Here is a 19594-nt window from a genome sequence, read left to right as displayed (position 1 = left end):
TATGAATGGTAATGTGCTTAAAGAGTCATCTACCCTTCGCCTACTAGAATTAACTCTTAATTTCAATCTTTCTTGGAAAAAATATATCAAATCCATTGCAAAATTAGCATCTGCTAAAGTTGCATCTTTTTATTGTGCTGGCCACTTTCTTACTCTGGATTCTATTCTTTATCTCTATAAACCTTAAATCCATCCTTGTATGGAATATTGTTGCCATATCTGGGGCGGATCTTCCAATGATGCCCTTTCTCTTTTAGAAAAGGTGCAAAAAAGCATTGTAAACATCGTTGGACATGCTCTTGTATCCAACCATCCAACAATTATCACATTGTCGTAATGTTGCTTCTCTTTTTCTTTCTTATAAATACTATAACAGGCACTGTTCTAAAGAGCTAGTGCCTCTTGTAACATCTATTAAAATTCATTCTTGTGTTACTTGTCATTTAATTAAGTCTAATCCTTCTACTGTGACTGTTTCTAAGTGCTTCAAAAATAATTATTTTTCTTCCGTCATCGAATTTTCCTGATTCATATAATTTGCAATCTTTTAAGTTGTCTCTTAATCGTTATCTTGCTTTAGAAACTTTATCTTTTCTCTCCCAATAACTTCCAACTATTATAGTGATTGCTTGCAGGCTTGTTGAAAGTGTTTTTGTTTAAAATGATTCTTTGCACAAAGTTTTTATAGATTATCATTAGCACTAGATAAAAAAATGACTAAACTAAATGAAAAGTCTTCTAGCAACAGGCAACTCAAAATATCAGCAGACAAAAAGCATCAGCTAACCAATTACTTTCTCTGCAACCAACCTTAAATAGGAATGTACACCACTGCAAACAATTGAAACTCATTTTTTTTTCTCAAAAAAGCTTCTGTGCAAAAGTTTAAAAACAACTGATTTAGAAAAAAAAATTACTTTGAAAATCATTAAAATGTCAATATCACAACAAAATAGTTTCAACATGATAGTTTGTAGTAGGTGGCATATCCATTTGCTTTTAAAAAAACATCACAGCAACGATACATGAAATCAACAACATTAATGAGAACATTAGAAGAATGTTATAACAACATTCTTCAATCAAAGCAAATAAATGGTCTTTGTTAATTAGTTTTCTACCAATTAATTGTCAGCCAATGTTTTCCTGAAGATGCTTAATAGGATTGAGATCTGGGTTCTTTGAGGTTATTCAAAAACTGTGATTTTTTATGATTTAAAATAATCCTTAACAGACCAGACAGAATGGTGACATGACAATGACGAATGCATTGGGTTAATGACTTTTTGTAAAAACTATTTGCAAGTTATTTTATCCTTTGTTCCTTGCAGTATAAGATTCTTCATGACTTTATTTTTGGAATAAATTATAGGAATACCAATAATTTATTGGCTATTTTAGTTGTAACCCTATATCTTTCAGTTTTAAAATTATATTAAAAAAGGGTTTTACACTGACAAAATTTGTGAATGTGATTTATTTCTGGTTTTGAAACATAAAATTCAGAAATTAAAGAACATTTGATAAAAATCTTAACTCCTATCTTCAACTGTTTTGCTGGGTTGCTCTCTGCATCACAACTAAAGTTTTATCCAATTAGTAACTCTTAACAATAGTTTTTTTTAGACTACCTACAAATCCATTTCAGGTCTGTTTAAAATCTTTCTAAACATTACACTGTGCTTATCACTGATGCTATCTTCAGCCTCCTTAACCCTATGCAGATGAGGAGGCTACAACAACAACAAAAATTTTCACTTTGCGTTTTTTGCTTTTAAAAGCTGCTACAGCCCTCAAAATGGAAAAAATAAAGTATAATTAGTCAATAAAATGTTAAATAAAAACATGTATATACATAAAAAATATATATATAAAAAACATTAAAAGCTTACATGGATAACAATCTGTTGTGAAAAACTTAATGCAGGAGAACCACTATCAATTGATAAAATAGTTATAGTATGATTCTGCACTATTTCATAGTCAAGAGGAATGTATGAAGTATATAATTGTGATTCACCATTTATTGACTTTACAACAGCAAAATGTGAATTATCAATAACAGAATATCTAAAGAATATTTTCATTTTATCTTTTCATTGATTTAAGTTTTTCATATAGAGTAAAGTATTACAAATGTACATACACAAATGTTTGATTAACATCTTCATCTGTAGTATCCAGTGTGCCTATAGCTGTATATAGTTCATTTTCATTAACAAATGCATCATGCTTCCCTTGTAAAGTAATATTAGTTGGAGCATCATTTTTATCTAGCACTTTTAGCTTAAAAGACTGGAGATGAGTTAGATTTTGATTATCTTTAACTTTAACAGTAAAAACAAGCGAAGCAGTTTCTTCAAAATTCAAAATGGTATTTGTCATAACTTTAACATCACATACTGTATAGGAGCCTAAAAAAGATAAAAATTTTAATAATTTAATTTTATTTATATATATATATATATATATATATATATATATATATATATATATATATATATATATATATATATATATATATATATATATATATGTATGTAATACTTTTAAAATATAAAAAATATAAGTATATTAATTTGTTGTTATTGTTATTGTTGTGTATGTTATTTAACATAAAAACTGAAATAAGAAATCATCTTAACCACTTTGTCCTTGAGTATAAGAAGTACAAGTTGTAGAATTTGGTTTGAGCCTCAGATACTTATGACTGTCGAGGAGCTCAAATGTTAAGAGCTCAACATAGTCATGGTCTATTGCTTCTAAAGTTCCTAATACAGTGTCTGGTGGTAAATTTTCAAAAATTTCAGGTTCGTTGATAAAAAAACGAGCTGCAGCACCTTTATCACTGATATGCAATTCAGCAGGAGCTTCATTAATATCTTGAACAAATATAGAGAATGTTTTTTCATTCTAAACAAAAATTACTATTTCCATACTTATCTAATAAAAAAAAACTTCTTAAGTAACAAATTTGAATATTTCATAAATTAGATACAAATTATAAACTAAATCTTACTGATAATGAAGGATTGCCATCATCTACAACTTCAACTTTAATTAGATAAACTTCTTGCATTTCAAAGTTAAGATGTCTTTTTATAACAAGACTACCATTTGATCCGATTTCAAAAAATCCTGAAGTGTCATTAATTAAATAAAATGTTAGAGATTGATTAAAATCCTCATCTTGTGCAGAAAAGATGCCGATTTCAAAACCAATTGGTGAGTTTTCTTTAACTATATTTGATGAGAGAGTTAAATTCCAAGGGGGATCATTAACATCTTTTAATTGAACAGAAACCGATTTTTCATAAAACTTAACAGGCACACCATCATCTGTCACTTTAATCTTTAACTGAAGTAAAGGATTTTTTTCAAAGTTTAAAAAACAGTTATTAGTTTTAGAGCATTGATTGTAATCCTCAGCTATTTGCAACTGGTCTGAAATAATTCTGAAAACACCTTTAAAATTTTCTATTAAAGAAAACGTATATTTTTGATTCCTTCCATCTGGCAACCGATCCACATCAATAGCTGTCAAATAAGATACAACAGTGTCTTTTTGACTATTTTCTTCAAACTGAGATGAAGAAAGCAAAATATCTGTAGGTGCCTCGTTAATATCTATAATAAAATTATACAAAGATAAAAATTTTATTTTTTGTTAATTGAAAGCAGTAGCAACCATTATGAATTTGTTAAGGGAATGAATAAGTATTATGAACAGTGTATGCTGGTGCTCTTGGTTAAGTGAAGGCTAGAGTTGGTGTGTCAACAAAAAAATTTATCTTGGTAAGATAAAAATTGATATGGCTACTGTCTTGTAGAAGGTTTTCTAGGTAAAGAATTTGGGAGTGAGCAAGAAATTTATGTTGACCAGTCAATCATTATACCCCTTATCTAATAAACTAACATAGATGTATAGATGCATAGATATCATAGATGGTTGGTGTAGATATAAAGTATTTTCTTGAATTGAATTTGATTTTCTTGATTCTATTCATAAACTCTGAACCTCTCTTCCCTCTCAGAAACTCCCTCTGAACTCTGAATCTCCCTTTTCTCTCTGGAACAATGTAACTCCTTTTTTATCTCCTTTTTATGAGAATTACAGAATAATGAGAATATAGCTTTAAAACTTAGTTAAATGGTTTTAAGGCCGACTGGTAGTTTTTCTGAAAACTCTTAAAAAGATTGATTCTGTCAACACCAAAAATTTTCAATGAAAGCACTGAAAATTATAATATCCACAATGGATATTGTCACTTTTGGTGAGCATTTTCATGGCCATATAAAGAGTCCATTGGTACAACTTTAGACTCATTAACTGGAATAAGACAATAGCATAGCAAATTGTTTAGGGTGCCATGCACAACACATGTTTATCTAAATTCTCTCAAATTATTCAAATCATGAGTGTAGTATCTAAAAATATTAAACAAAAAAAAACCCATTATTGTCACCAAGTTGTTTCAATCTATCTTTAACAAATATTTGTGGCCTTCAAAGTAATTTTTTATCTATAGAATCTCATCTATCTAAACTCAGTTGTTTCATTTTTGAATCTCAGTGTCAATGGCTGTAATTTTTTTATTCACTGAGACTCTAATAGTCACATACCTGGTCTGTACTTGAATGTCAACTCACCAAGTTGTAAGGAATTCAAGTTTGAATTCTTTGACAATTTTTTTATATATGTTTCTTTTTGCATTTTGGCCTCAGTTTCACATTGTTTTCATATAGGTTGTTCAGACCATGTTACAATCTGTCTAAAACCATTATGCCAAAACTTTTTTAACTTCTGACTTACTTTAATGCACTTCACTGACATATTTTTGTAATTTTCTTTGTGACAGTACTTGGGCTGATGTCTTTTATCTCTCTGCTGATAATTATGATTGAGAACAATGGTGCTGTCTGGCGTTAAGCTTAATTGTTCTCAGTTTAACAAATCTTGGATTTTATCTCAGAAGTTAGGGTCTAGAAACTTTTGAAAAATTCTTCACAGTGTTATTAACAAGGGTAAATCTAACATTTCATCTCTAATATATGAGTTTGATTACCTTGACTTAAGTTAGAAGCAGTTATAAACACTAAATAATTAAATTAGCAGCAATAAAAACAAATAAACTCTGCTGGAAATCAATAAATTGTTTTAAAATTTTTTAACTTATCTTAAAAATATTACAATATTTATATACATTTTTTAGATTACTTAAATGATATGGTATATAAGCAAGGCAATATAACACCTGTTATATTGTGAATCAAAAATAATAAAAGCTTCAAATAAAAAATAAAATAATAAAAGCTTCAAATACCAAAGAAAAATTTGCAAAGAATTTTTTCTGTAATCAATAGAAACACTTGTAATACATACAACCCATTGCAAAGTTAGCATCTAATGAGATTGCCTCCCCTTATCTTGCTTACTATTTTCTTATCCCTGGCTCTATCTTCTACCTCTAAAAATCTCTTCATTTCTGAATGTAACACTGTTATCATATTTAAGATGGTTCCTCTATTGATGCACTTTCTCTTATTTTAACTTTCTCTTCTAGACAAGATCAAAAAGTATTGTAAATGTAATTGGACCTGCTCTAGCTGCCAAGCTTCAGCCTTGTTCCTTTTGTTGTAAGATTGCATCTCTTTTAAAATTGCATCTCTATTCTACAAACAGATCACTGTTGAATGTCTCTGTGATTGCAGCTCAATAAGCTCAACCATGAAGCTTGTTGAAATGGAGTTGAATGTATTAATTTTTTTGCGTAATTTAGCAATGTCACAACCTTTTACTATATCTGTCCCTTAACGCTTTAAAATCTTTTATTAATCTATTTTTTTCCTCACACATATTTTAGAGCTCTCTTCCATGCTTTTTTTTTTTATTTACAGTTTTGAAGTCTTCTGTCAACTGATATCTTTCTCTTTAACAGTATTCTTTGTTTTCTAAAAACTCACAACTTAAATATTGGTTTCTTGGACTTTTGTTGCAAGTCGAGCAGCAACCTCTGTTGGGCCATCGCTACAACAATGTTGAAATTGGTTAGCCAACACTTTCTTAACAATGCCCTAATGTGTTGTGTTGCTTAGAAAATTAGTCTTTAAACTAAAAGTGCTTTCAATTTTCAATTTACTATTTATTTTTTATCTTTTTGATGCAATTTTTGATCAAATGGACCAATCAAAATGGCCTTTCTTTTCATCCATCTGCTGACATTGCTATTATTGTTGACTTTAATACTCATACTGACACATACATTTACAATGGCTAGCAAATGTTAGAACTAAAACTCAAAATTTTTCTATCTAAAAAATGTCTCTCACCCAGTTTCTGAATTATTTTCGAGACAACCCTAATTACATTCACTTCTTGATTTGTGTCTTATCTCTAACCCTGGCTATTTCTCAGTTTCCCCATGTTCTTCTTTAAGTGGTTCTGATTATGCTACCATCTCATTAAAATTTATCTTGTAGTTCATCTTATTATTAATACTTTAAAGCTGACTGAAATTCACCATGTACTTTCCTGTTAAAAATTTCTCTTATATAATCTCCTGAATACAGGCAAGCATAAAAACTTCTCATTGGTTAATAAGTCAAGCTTCACTCTACCACATGGTTTTCTCATTCTTGTGTAGGTGCTATTTCTAAATATAATCATTTCCTTCGTCTTTTCCACAAAAACTCTGGACAACAAATGTCTTTTTATCATTGCAAGAAGTTAGTGCAAAAAAAAAAGTGGTTGAAAAAAGTTAGTAAAGAGTTGGTGCAAGAAGTTAGTGAGAGGTTGATACAAGTTGGTGAAAGAAAAAGTTATTTTATGAAGCTAAACTCCATTATTTTTAGATTTCTCAAATTTTATCTTAGAAGTTCAATTCTAAAGACCTTTGGAAAATTTTTAATAGTGCCATTAATAAAGGCAAGTTTAACATTTCATCTCCCACAAGACATTTTCTCTAATTTATCTGATCTAATGAATAAATCCAGACATCTCAACATAACAGATTGTTCCATTGTTAAACATTTATATTAAACATTCTTTATGTTTCAACAAAGTTATTTTTCACTTGAATTTACAGCTTGTGATCCTGGAAACATTTTTTTGCTTGGTAGTTTGTCAATCGCTTTGAACAGACAGTTAATTTTAAATGCAGTCTCTGTAACAACTTGGAGCATGCAACAGCTTTATCTGTGACAACTTGGAACAGTTTTATATGTCTTCCATGTTTCTTATGTTTTCTTGACACATAGAATGAACAGTTTTTTGTTTTTGTTTTGTTTTTTATTATGATTCACTCCCAACAAGCAACCACAACAAGGCTGCAAGCAACCGCTATTAAATTAGGAGTTACTAGAAAAAAAGAATAGAGCAAGGAAACAGTTGACAGAAGACTTGAACAGTTGAAATGCAAGAGAGCTCCAAAGGGTTAAAGTGCTGGAAAAAAACTAGATAAATAGAAGTCCTCTATCTAATGCATGATAAAATTTTTTAGTCACAGCAGTTAGCAAGTCATCCGTTGAGCATTAAAAACTGCATTGATTGTCAATTGTCCTTGGGAGAGGTAAAAATATCAGAGCCCTGAATGAGAGATGGAATGTTAGACCTACTTTCAATAATGGCGCTGTTGAAGATTTTAGATTTTAAAGTCTCTAGAGCCTAACTTCTGAGATAAGATACAAGATTTAGTGAAATGGGAATAATGGAGCTTTAGTGAATAGAGGTTTAGTGAGATTTTGTGAAATGAGGAATAATGCTTAGCACCAGATAGCATCTTTTTACATCAATTTCTTGCAATTATAAATAGGTGCTTGTTCTCAAGAGAGTTGTTCTTTTAAAAAATATGAAAAAAATGATATAGCAGCTGCAAAAGAAGGTTATAACCATGGAGTAGAATTAGGATTGACTTTTTAGCAATGAAAAGGAATAAAAGGTTCCATTTTTGGCTGAATCGAGGAGGTTAAGTAGGAGGAGCATTTATCAGCTGAAAGAAAAAAGACATCAGCACAAGGACTGTCACAAAGAAAATCACAAAAAGAATCCCAGTCAGCTTTAGGGTAGTAGTAAGAAGTGCGATGATAGGGTGAGTTCAAAAAGTAAGTATGAGATGAAAGATTTATAGAGATCATTGCATGGTCAGCACTACTTAAGGGAGAAAAGGAAGAAACTGAACATAAACTAGGATCAGAGACAAGATACAAATCAAGTAGTAAAGGTAAATGATAAGGGTTGTCAGGAAAACGAGTCAAAAATTTAACTGAGATAGAGATCGAGAAATATAGAAGTTATAGACTATAGTGCCAGCAGGGTCAGTGACATTAAAGCCAATCCATTTAGTGTGATGAGCATTATATGTAAAGATCATTATATGTGAAGAGTAAACACAGAATGAACAATTGACACATAGAATGAACAGTTCACATATAGAATGAGCAAATTTACTTTTGCCAACTACTTTCTTGTTTCTTAACTCTTTATTTTCTACAAACTCCCAACTAAAGTAGTGGTTGCTTGCAGCCATGTTAGAAGCAAAAAGCAAGGGGAAAAAAAGAAAAATGGTGTCATAAGAAAAGAGTTGCCCAAAAATGTTAGACAAATAATTTTATATATATGTTTTGAAAAAATGAAGAAAAATGGAGGTTGCATAAATCTTTCATTAGTAGTCTTAGACAAAACTACTTTTAACAAAACATCGTAAACATATATTTACAAAAATAACATAGCTTTGATATATGAAATACAAAGTCAACTGCTATTCTTGTACCTATATATATATATATATATATATATATATATATATATATATATATATATATATATATATATATATATATATATATATATATATATATATATATATATATATATATATATATATATATATATATATATATATATTTTAATCTAAAATACTGCAGAAGAATTTAATGTTCATATAGCATATTAGGGTGCATTTAAGGGATATGCATCTAAGCTTTTTGGCTAATCAAAAGATTTTATAGAAACTTATATTTTGGATCAAAAAAATGTCAGTTTTGACAACCATTAAATTGAAACAAACTAGCTTTAAAAGTTTTAAGTTAGCAATATTTTTTCATTTTTTATTCCAAAATTCAATGGAACCTATAAAACCTTTTTACAAGAGTAGTTTATTTTACTGCTTAATTTTAAATGTGCCCATTAACTCTCTTTTATAGTGACTTATGACTCAAGTTCAAAAGCTTCTTTTTTGAGTTTTAGAAGTTACATTTTTACAATTTTAAAATTTAGCCAATCAAAATAACCTTAAAATATGTTTAACTATTTTTAGAAATAAAAAAAATATAAATAAACTCATTGTAAACAAAAAAAATAAAACCATACCAATTACAAAAATTGTAAAACTCTGTATGAATGACAAATTAGGATTTCCATTATCTGTAGATTTAACAAATATGATCCAATTAGATTGAAATTCATAGTCCAGTTCTTGCTTAGTCTTTAACTCGTGTCCAATTATCTCAAATGGAACACTTACATTTAACAATGTATAGTTAAAAAGCTGTATTGAGCTTCCCACATTATCCGGATCTCTGGTTGAAAAACTTCCTAAACAACAATCCAAAGTATTTTAGCCCATAACTAGGTTAAAACGTAAAGAAACGTTTTAACATAAAGAAATATAATAATATTTATTAAAAAATACTAAATAAAAAATAAATAAGAGTTAGAAAACAAAATAAAATTATTAACAAATTGATTTTTTAATGGTCATCATCATCATCATTATCATCATCATCTTCATTTTTTAACAGTCTTTTAATCAAAAAATTATTATAAATTCATAAATAAACAAAATTTAAATAAATAAATAATAATAAATAAACAAATATAAACAATAATAAATAAACAAAATAAAACTAAATAAACAAAATAGATTTTATGATAAAAATAAAAATTGTTATTTAAAGCCTGTTTACCAATAACTGTTGGATTGGTGTTTTCTAAAATTGAATTTGCACTTAGTAAAATTGCGTATGGTGCCTCATTAACATCAATGACACTTATATTAAAAGTTTGATGGAAAATTAAAGAAGGATTTCCTGAATCTTTGCAGCTAATAGTGATGGTAAAAAAACTAGCCTAAAACAAAAGTATTATATATGAATAAATTTTTTTTTTGATTTTATAGAATAAAAATTAAAATAAATAGAAATAAAGGGTTAAACAAAATAAATTAATATAGCAAGTTAATTTTCAGACCGAAATATTTACATAATATACTTTACATGATTTGATCAAAACATACTGTAAATTTAACATATTGTAAATTTATTTATGATATAAATTTATATGCCTTATTTATATTTTTAATAATTTTTATTTTAACTATAAAATAAAATAGATAAAAAAAACTTACAACTTCATAATCCAAACCATTTTTCATAACATATAGTTCATTTACTATATTTTCCTGAGTGTTTTTATAAGTTTGAACATTGAATAATAAAAAAGAACCAGTAACCCAACACTCATGATACTGAGTTACAGATTTAATATTGTCTGGATCTTTCACGGTAATGGAGCCAATAAATGTTGTTGAAGGAGAGTTTTCAGCCACAGATAGGTTTGATACCTCGATAAGTATTGGAGCTTCATTAACATCTTCAACATTAACTGAAAATCTTACTGTTATATTTTTCTGAGGAGTACCACTGTCTGTTGAAACAATAGAAAAGTTATAGACAGATTCTTGCTCATAATCTAAAGAAATGTTACTTTTTAAAAAAAGCTTGTTTCTGTCTATTTCAAATAACTCTAAAGCATATGTTTCAGATAGAGTGTATATGAAACTTTGGTTTGTATCCTGATCCATTGTAGTTATATCTCCAATAAAAACACCCTGAATATTTTCATGAACAGCTACATTATGGAGACCATTAAGAAATACATTTGTTGGTTTATCATTCATATCGAAAACTGTAATAACAAACTTTTGCACATGTAATAAACCATTTTGGTCTTGAGATCGAATGGTGATCAGATGAAATGATGCCTCTTCGTAATCAAGATAACTGTTAACTAGTAGTTTTACCTTACAAGTTGTACCATCCACTAAACTAGATGTGTTGTAGCAAAATATTTTATTATCAAGTGCAAAAATGCCAGATTCAGTATTATCTAAGGTAATGCTAAGTGTTGCGTTCTTGTCAGGATCATAAGAAAATATAGTTCCAACAACACTTCCAATATCACAATTTTCATTGATAGATGGAAAGTTATCATTAAAAATCAAGAGTCCATCTGCACTTGTTATCACTGTAGCTATGGGAGCTTCATTTACATTTATCACATCAATTAAAAAATTTGATTTGATCTAAAATATATAAAATAATTTTAAATATGTTTTACTAGATTTCTTTACTTTGCTATATAATAAATCTTAAAACATATTATCATGTAATATTGTATAAAATATCATATATATATATATATATATATATATATATATATATATATATATATATATATATATATATATATATATATATATATATATATATATATATATATATATATATATATACACACATACATATATAAATATATATAATATATATATATATATAAATATATGTATATATATACATATAAATATGCATATATATATATATATATATATATATATATATATATATATATATATATATATATATATATATATATATATATATATATATATATATATATATATATTTAACAGGAATATAAAATAAAAAAGTATTAACCTTCATTGGAGGAGAACCATTATCAACAACTTCTACAATAATTTTGTAAACACCAGTTTGGGTAAAATTAGCAAACTTTATTAAACATTGTGTTTCAATTTTAAAATACTGGCTATCACCACCAACTATAAAAAAAGATAAACTCTGTCCTATATCCTCATCTAAAGCATTAAATTTTCCAATGATTGTACCAATTGGATCTGTTTCATTTATATAATAATTTGATAAAGTTAAGTTGTAAGGTGGATCATTTTCATCTAATACATAAATAGTCAAATTTTTATAAATGCTGTATCGAGGATTTCCATTATCTGTACAAACTACAGGTAATGATAAAAGAGGATTTGTCTCAAAGTTTAAATGATCATTTCTGGAACCATCCCATGCTACCTATAAACATATTCAATTAGCATTATAAAACATTGTTTTATATTACTAATAAATAATTTATAATACTAATAAAATAATCAAATATTAAATAATTTATAATGCTTTTATTACAGTAAGTGAACTTTTATTACAGTAAGTGAACTTTTATTACTTTCAATTCACAATACTTTAATACACTTTTTTATCCTGTTTGTAAATTACACAAATTAATATTTAATATTTTTATTAATTTAATTTTTTTAAAGTTATAAAATCTCTTCACATGATAAATAATAATAAATAAAACAATGAGGATAATAATACTAAAAATAATAATAATAAATATTTTAGATAATAATAACTACCAAGAGATGTAGAAAAAGTCATTGGAGATAGGTATGTGAAATATGTTAATTTTATGTGGGACTTTTCTTGTAACAACTTTCTGAAGTACAAACTTATTTTGTATTGCAGTATTCTACTGCTCTGTGGTACAAACTTATTCTGTATTACAATGTTCTACTATTCTGTATAACAAACATATTCTTTATTACAGTATTCTACTTTTCTATAGTACAAACTTGTTCCGTACTATGGTATTCTACTGTTCTGTAGTGCAATCTTATTCCATATTGCAGTATATCACTGTTTTGTGGTACAAACTTATCCCGGGTTACGGTATTCTACTCTACTGTAGTACAAAGAAAATGAGAAACATTTTTATAGAAAAAAGTATTCTATAATAATTTCTTAACAAAAAATTCAAAAATACTAAATTTTATAAGTGAGGATGATAATAATGGGTAAGTCTCCTTTTTAAATTTTAAATAATTCAATGTATATAATTATATGAGCTATAGCAACATATAAGTTATTAAAAAATAAAAGACTATAAAAATTTGAATTACAACATTGTAACAATATTTAAATAGCTTTAGTAAATGGTACGAAGATTAACAATATTTTGTTTTAACTTTTAGAAAATGATTAACATTACAGAATTTTTAAATCAATTATATCAGTAGAAATTCTACCTAAAAATGGACTACAACCCAAATGTCATACAAAAATCTGTTTATTGTTAAATCTTTTAATTCGGCTGTTTTAGTACAGGTTGATTATTTGGTTGATTATTAAGTTGTGATTTTTAGGTTTAACTTTTGACTAAAATTTAACAAAGAGTTCAGGAGTTACACAAATATTTATCAGAGGTTTGGGTACAAGTACCCATTTCTTGTTTTGAAAAAAAAATTTAATTTAACACAACTAAAAATTTGATGAATTTTTACAAGAATTTTGAGCGAATACTTAAACATACATAATTATGCCTGGTGGCAAAATTTTAAACGTCAAAGCAATTCAAAATTATTATTATACTTTATTTTTGTTCCTTATCTTTTTTTTTTTATTAGAAAAATTTACTTTGTTCAATAAAAATAAGTATCAATTTTATTTTTTTTAAATTTTATCTTACTTGCTTTTATCTTACTTGCTTTTCACTTGTCATTACTTTTTTTTCATTTCTTTAAATATACAGTTTTCAATAATAAAAAAAATTTTTTTTGTTATATTACCACAATTTTTTTTACTTGTGGTTTTTCTTTTTTTTGAAATAATAATATGGTTTTCAAATTCTTTTTTTATAAACTATGCAATATATTTGCACTTACAGATGTTCGTACATAATGCAATATAAATGGTATTTTTATATTTGCATAATTTTAAATTACATATTGTTATTAACTTGCATAAGTTACATATTTAAATATCTGTATATAAATTTCTTGGATTTTCTTATAATTACAAGAGATTTAATAATAAAATTAAAATATATGAATTAAATAATAAATAAAAATAAGAAACTTTTGCCTTTTTTTTTAATGGATGCCTTCGACTGAGTCAAAATGCACAAAAGTTCAGCAATATTATATAGAGATAATAATAATAATAATATTAGTAATAATAACAATAGCAACAAAATTAGTTAATAACAATATACTGCTTTTGTTGTGATAAACTGCAACATGTTAAATTTAGATATGTTAAATTTTAGGGCTTAATCAAATATAAAATTACTACAATAAACAACAACAGAGTTAAAAACACAAGAATAATGTAACTATTAGATATTGTTTGCTAAATCTTTTATAATCTTTCATTGTAGCAAAAGACAGGTTAGATTAGGAAGTTTCATAATTGTTTAAATATTTATGTTTTTTAATATGAGTGTAACTTGTGAAAAAGTCTTTCTTTTTCAGTGCTCACAGGTCTCTACAAACCAAATCTTGGAATAAGGGTCAGCATTCAGCAATGCCAACCTAAAAGTGTTTGAGGTTGGCAAAAATTTGCTGACCTTGTTTCTATGTTTTATGGTAACTTATTTGTGTCAAATTTTTTTTGCCAACCTCATGCTGACTTCTAACAGTTTAAGATCAGCAATTTATTAATAACCTCATTTTTCCTAATTCTGAGGGTTGACAAACTAAGTATCTGGGTTCAAATGCCGCAGGATATTTGTTAACTAAGTTGTCTTCTATCATCAAGTTCTCAAATGGGTGAGTCAGGTTTGAATCTACATAATTGGAGCAAGATTTTTGGTCAATACCTCATCTATCATTCCACTTTGAAATCTAATATGTGCAAAGTAGGGCAATAATTTTTTTTCTAGCTAGGCTTTATCAAAAAATGGATCTCCCTTTCGCCTTATTTCCCTTATTTGAATCTCCTCAATGGATTGAGAAGTTCTCTTCCATTAAAAAATTCAGAGCTATGTGGATATTCAACATTAATTTTGTAGTTCAATACAGAAGAGCCCATGATTCTCTGATGCAGCATTTCATTAGTAGCAGTACAGTCAGCCTCTGATTGATGATAGAGCCATTTGCAAAGTCGTTTTTAATTTTTTTTTTCAGCAGATTTAACATCTTAGAACCTATACTAATTGTTTTGAATATAATTCCATTTATTTTTTCACATTATCTGTTTTCTTGTGGATGGTAGTAAGTAGTTTTTGTTTAATTTCTCTCAAAGAACAGTTGCAAATTTACGCATTCAAACTGTGAGCTTCAAACAGAATAGATTGAGAAGGGCACACTTAATAAAGAGAAGAGACTGAGGTGGTGTATAACAGTAATGATAGTTATGTTAAACACCACCTACTTTAGTAGTAAAATATAGTAAGTAGATTTCGAGGCCATGCTAGCAACGCTTACTTTTTTAACAACGTTATGTTTTCTTTTGGTATTTTTTTAATGTTCTTAAAAAGAATGACACTGACTCATCTAATTGTAATATTATTCTTTCAAGAGAAATGTTGAAAGCATCTGTTTTAACTGAGGAAATTTGAAAACAGTAGAGGCTAGACATGCATGTTAAATGCAGTTCACAGCTCTGGCATATTCCAAAGAATTTTATTACTTTTGGGATCATTTTTATGGTTTTGTTTTTAACAATATGTCCAAGCGTATGACATAAACATGAAAAAGAGTAACTTAAAAAAAACTCATTGTGAAATAAAATACATAAACATGGAAAAAAGTAAAAATTTCAATTTAAAATATTTTACTCTTTTCCATGTTTATGTAATACTTATGGACACCCCTATCCTCAAATAATATTGTTGTAAAAAAAGGTAAACATAAACTTACATAGTTTACCATTAACTTTAAACATGGTGAGTTTGTAGTTGTTTAATTGTATTTTCACCTAATATTGTGAAGATTTTAGATCAATGGTGCTCAACGTATTAGCTTTTATGTTAAGTACCATATCATTAATTTGTTATGTCAGGTACAAATCTAGTGAGGTGCAGAAGTAATTTAATCAACTAGCATTGCTTGAATAATCAATTACCAGGCAATTTTTGCTTTCCTGAGGATACCAAAAAATATTGGGCATATCAAAAATTACAAGAAACTTGAATCATTGATACTCTCATTAACATTAAGTAATATCAGATGTAAAATTAACTGATTTTGTTAATGTTTAATGTGTTTAATGCTTGTCATATATTGACTAGCTATAAACATTTCATTTAATTTTTTATTTTAAGATAATCTAAATATATCTAAAGATTTTAAATAGTTATAAACCAATCAACAACAGAATAATAAAAAGAGTTTTTCAAGGTTATTGACAATTTGGTTGGGTAGATAACATGATAATTGTGTATTGAAACTATACAATAAAAAAAAACATCAAATCCACTGTTTAATACAGGACAAAAATAATGAAAACCTGTTTGGCAAAATTCTTGGAAAAAATTCCAGTAACTTAGTAGGACTTTTTCAGAGAATACATAAAGCAACACCTAAAATTTCCATTGGAGAAAATACCAGAAATTAAGATGAAATTACCAGAAATTTCAGCAAACTAACGTTTTCAGTAACTTCCATCTATATTCAACCTGGAATGCCTTCTGCAAGAACATCCTATAAACAAGTCTTTGACTGCAAATTTACTTAGAGACTTTTGTAGACAATTCCAGTCAACTCTGCAGCCAAAACTCAAATAAATTTAGTCCTCTTCTAACAACTGCATGTTTGTTAGATCCAACTGTTGCTTCCTTTATCCTCAAAACCAGAAATGAGCACTTTGCTCCATGCAGAAACAGTGAATATAACATGTGTATAAAGAGTGGAGTCAGAATTACAAATATGTGATAAGTCAAATGGATCAGAATGTGAACCTGTTGTCATGAAGCACTTTCATTTTTTTTATAATGATACTTAAATATCATTGACTTGAATTATATCTTATTTAAGCATTTGGTTAATTTCTTCAGTCAGAAATGAAGAATTTTTAGCAGACGATAGCGAGGTTGTGGAGATTTTTTTAATTTTGTTGATATCTACTCTGGGTATTGAAGAGTATGTATTACACTTCATCCTACTTTTGCCTAGCAAAATTAAAGCAGTTTTTTATTTCTTTTAAAGCTGATAGAACTGAAAAACGTTGTGTCAGTATAAATATTTCAACAATTACAGATGCCATCAAGTATTAATAACAAGAAACTTTTCACAAGCCATTTTAACTCCAATTAACTCTAATAAAAATTCTTGTAACTTTTATTTTTAACTGCTTTGCAAGTGATTAACATAAGGTGTATCAAAGTTTGTAAAGAAGCCATCTTGAATATTAAGCAGTTTTTCTTATTATTTTTTTAGTTTTTTTTTTTTTTATTTGAATAACAACCAGTGATTCTTTGATGCAGGCCATTTTACTATTGGTTGTGGTTTAACACCACATCAAAAACAAGGATTTTTATTAAGTTTATGATTTTGATTTTATGAAAATGCAAGCAGCTGTAGTCATTGTTAGATTGAGAGTACCTTCAACAACCATAGTTAAAAATCTTTCAATTCTATGGTTAAAACCATTTTATGAACCCTGGTAACCCTATTTAAGGTTGTCTTCTGTAGATTCAAGCAGCTACTGTTAAAAGTAAATTGCTGCAATAAAATCATCACACATTAATATATTATTATGTTTCTAAATACACTTTCTAGCTGTTTAAGGTTACACAAAAAATTTTACTGACTCACTGACTTGCAATCTCGTTGTTCGAGAAATTAAAGTTTGTGGCATGATGATCATGACAGCACATCATGACTGCAAATGATTATTTTTAAAACTTGTGTTCAAGCTTTTTTATTACTTCGCTGCATGAGGTTGAACAATCATCTTGAACTATTGGGAAAGTCAAATATAACAGGTCGTTGGTAGTCTTTTGGTATACAATTTTTTTCTAAATATATAACTAGCATTTTTATAGCACATATGTTCATCCTTCCTTAAATTTTTGCATAAAACCTTTTGCATATTTTGGCCATAATAATTTATATTTGCTCAAACTGTTGTGATGTGACCACAATAAATTCATATATTAAATTTTAGACTTTAATCGTATATTAAGTCACTACAATAAATAACAAAATAGCAGTAAAAAACATATGAATAATGCAATACCTAAATATCATTTTTAAAGCATTTATATTATAAACAATTTTACAATGGATGATATATTGTTTTACAACAACACTATAATAAATGGAACTATATTCAAAACAATTAGTACAGGTTCTAAAATGTCATTGACATGCTAGAGCTTTAAACTTTTAGTATAAACTTTTCAATAAAATACAAGATTCAACATTTTGAAATAAATCACTAAATCATATGCAATATTTAACGTAATGCTGTAACTTTTTAAAATAAAATAAGTTTTTCAAAAAACAATTTTTCTCTTCAAATAATTTTAAATTATCCTTCATTTATAATTCATTGACATTATGTGTGCAAGGCAATTTTTTTTTTAAGACAGTTGACTTTTTTTTTTGTTACTTGCATTTATCTAGTTTTATTGGTTCAAAGAATATAGTACTACCATTAACTCGCAGGTCACATTGTCACATCATTAAAACACAGATTATATTAAACTGAAATGTTACATCAAAAAAATATTTACTAATTTGTTTTTTTATATAAAATTTTGTGAGTAATATTAAATCATGCATTAGATGGAGACAGAGAGGCTAGGGCTATTGTCCTTGACACATCTATGGTCTTCTCCATTAGCTTGTTTTATATGGTGTATCTGGAAAGTTTTTGAGATGATCAAACCATTTCTTTCTAACCGCTTTATTAAAGTCATGCTCAAAAGCCAACACCCTTATTTATTTCCAGTAACTTCTGAGGTACCTCAAGGTTCTATTTTTGGTCCTATTCTGTATCTTATTTTCATTAATGATCTTTCCGACAACCTTACATCTAAAGTAGCTCTTTTTGCTGATGACTCAACTTTATACTCCTGTCTTGACAAAAAGTCTTCTCTTTTCAATCACTTAGAACAGGCAGTTGATCTTGAATCTGTTCTCACTTCTGTAACTGATTGGGGCTCACAGTAACTTGTAAATTTTAACTCCAACAAAACTCTTTTATTTACTACAAACAACTATTGCAGTACTGTCAACATTCCTATATTGATGAATGGTAACCCTCTCACTGAGTCCTCTTCTTTATGTCTTTGTGGATTATCATTTACTACTGACCTTTCATGGAAACCATATATACAATCTATTTCTAAATATTAGCATCTGCTAAGGTTGCTTCTCTTTATCATGCTCGCCATTTTTTTACTCCTGATTTCATTCTCTACCTTTACAAATCTCTTATTTGTCCCTTTATGAAATACTGTTGTCATATTTGGGAAAATTATTCTAATGATGCTCTTTCTCTTCTAGGCAAGATCCAAAAACACATTGCAAACATAGCTGAACCCACTCAATCACCTAAACTTGAGCCTCTTTCCCATCGTCATAAAGTTGTATCTCTTTCACTTTTCTACAAATACTATCATAGTCGCTGCTTAAAGGAGCTGTCATCTCTTGTTCCATCAACCAAAACTCATTTTTGCTTGAATCGTCACTCATCAAAGTCACATTCTTTTACTGTA

At 27.6% G+C, this 19594-nt stretch overlaps 1 protein-coding gene across 1 annotated transcript in view; it reads right to left on the bottom strand.

Annotated features, from left to right (window-relative positions):
- Nucleotides 1-19594, bottom strand: part of LOC100204612 (protocadherin Fat 4) — an 89490-nt gene that overhangs the window by 27839 nt on the left and 42057 nt on the right. Inside the window, exons 15-22 of the mRNA XM_065809958.1 lie at nucleotides 11773-12162; nucleotides 10404-11360; nucleotides 9964-10126; nucleotides 9368-9592; nucleotides 3020-3627; nucleotides 2646-2913; nucleotides 2147-2414; nucleotides 1893-2070 (exon numbers count right to left, since the gene is read on the bottom strand). Coding sequence (XP_065666030.1) covers nucleotides 1893-2070; nucleotides 2147-2414; nucleotides 2646-2913; nucleotides 3020-3627; nucleotides 9368-9592; nucleotides 9964-10126; nucleotides 10404-11360; nucleotides 11773-12162 — 3057 coding nt within the window. The remainder of the gene's footprint in view (nucleotides 1-1892; nucleotides 2071-2146; nucleotides 2415-2645; nucleotides 2914-3019; nucleotides 3628-9367; nucleotides 9593-9963; nucleotides 10127-10403; nucleotides 11361-11772; nucleotides 12163-19594) is intronic.

Source organism: Hydra vulgaris, chromosome 11 (assembly GCF_038396675.1).
Source record: "Hydra vulgaris chromosome 11, alternate assembly HydraT2T_AEP".
NCBI lineage: Eukaryota > Metazoa > Cnidaria > Hydrozoa > Anthoathecata > Hydridae > Hydra > Hydra vulgaris.
The sequence above is the reverse complement of the archived record's forward strand: the minus strand, read 5'-3'. Positions and strand labels throughout refer to the sequence as shown.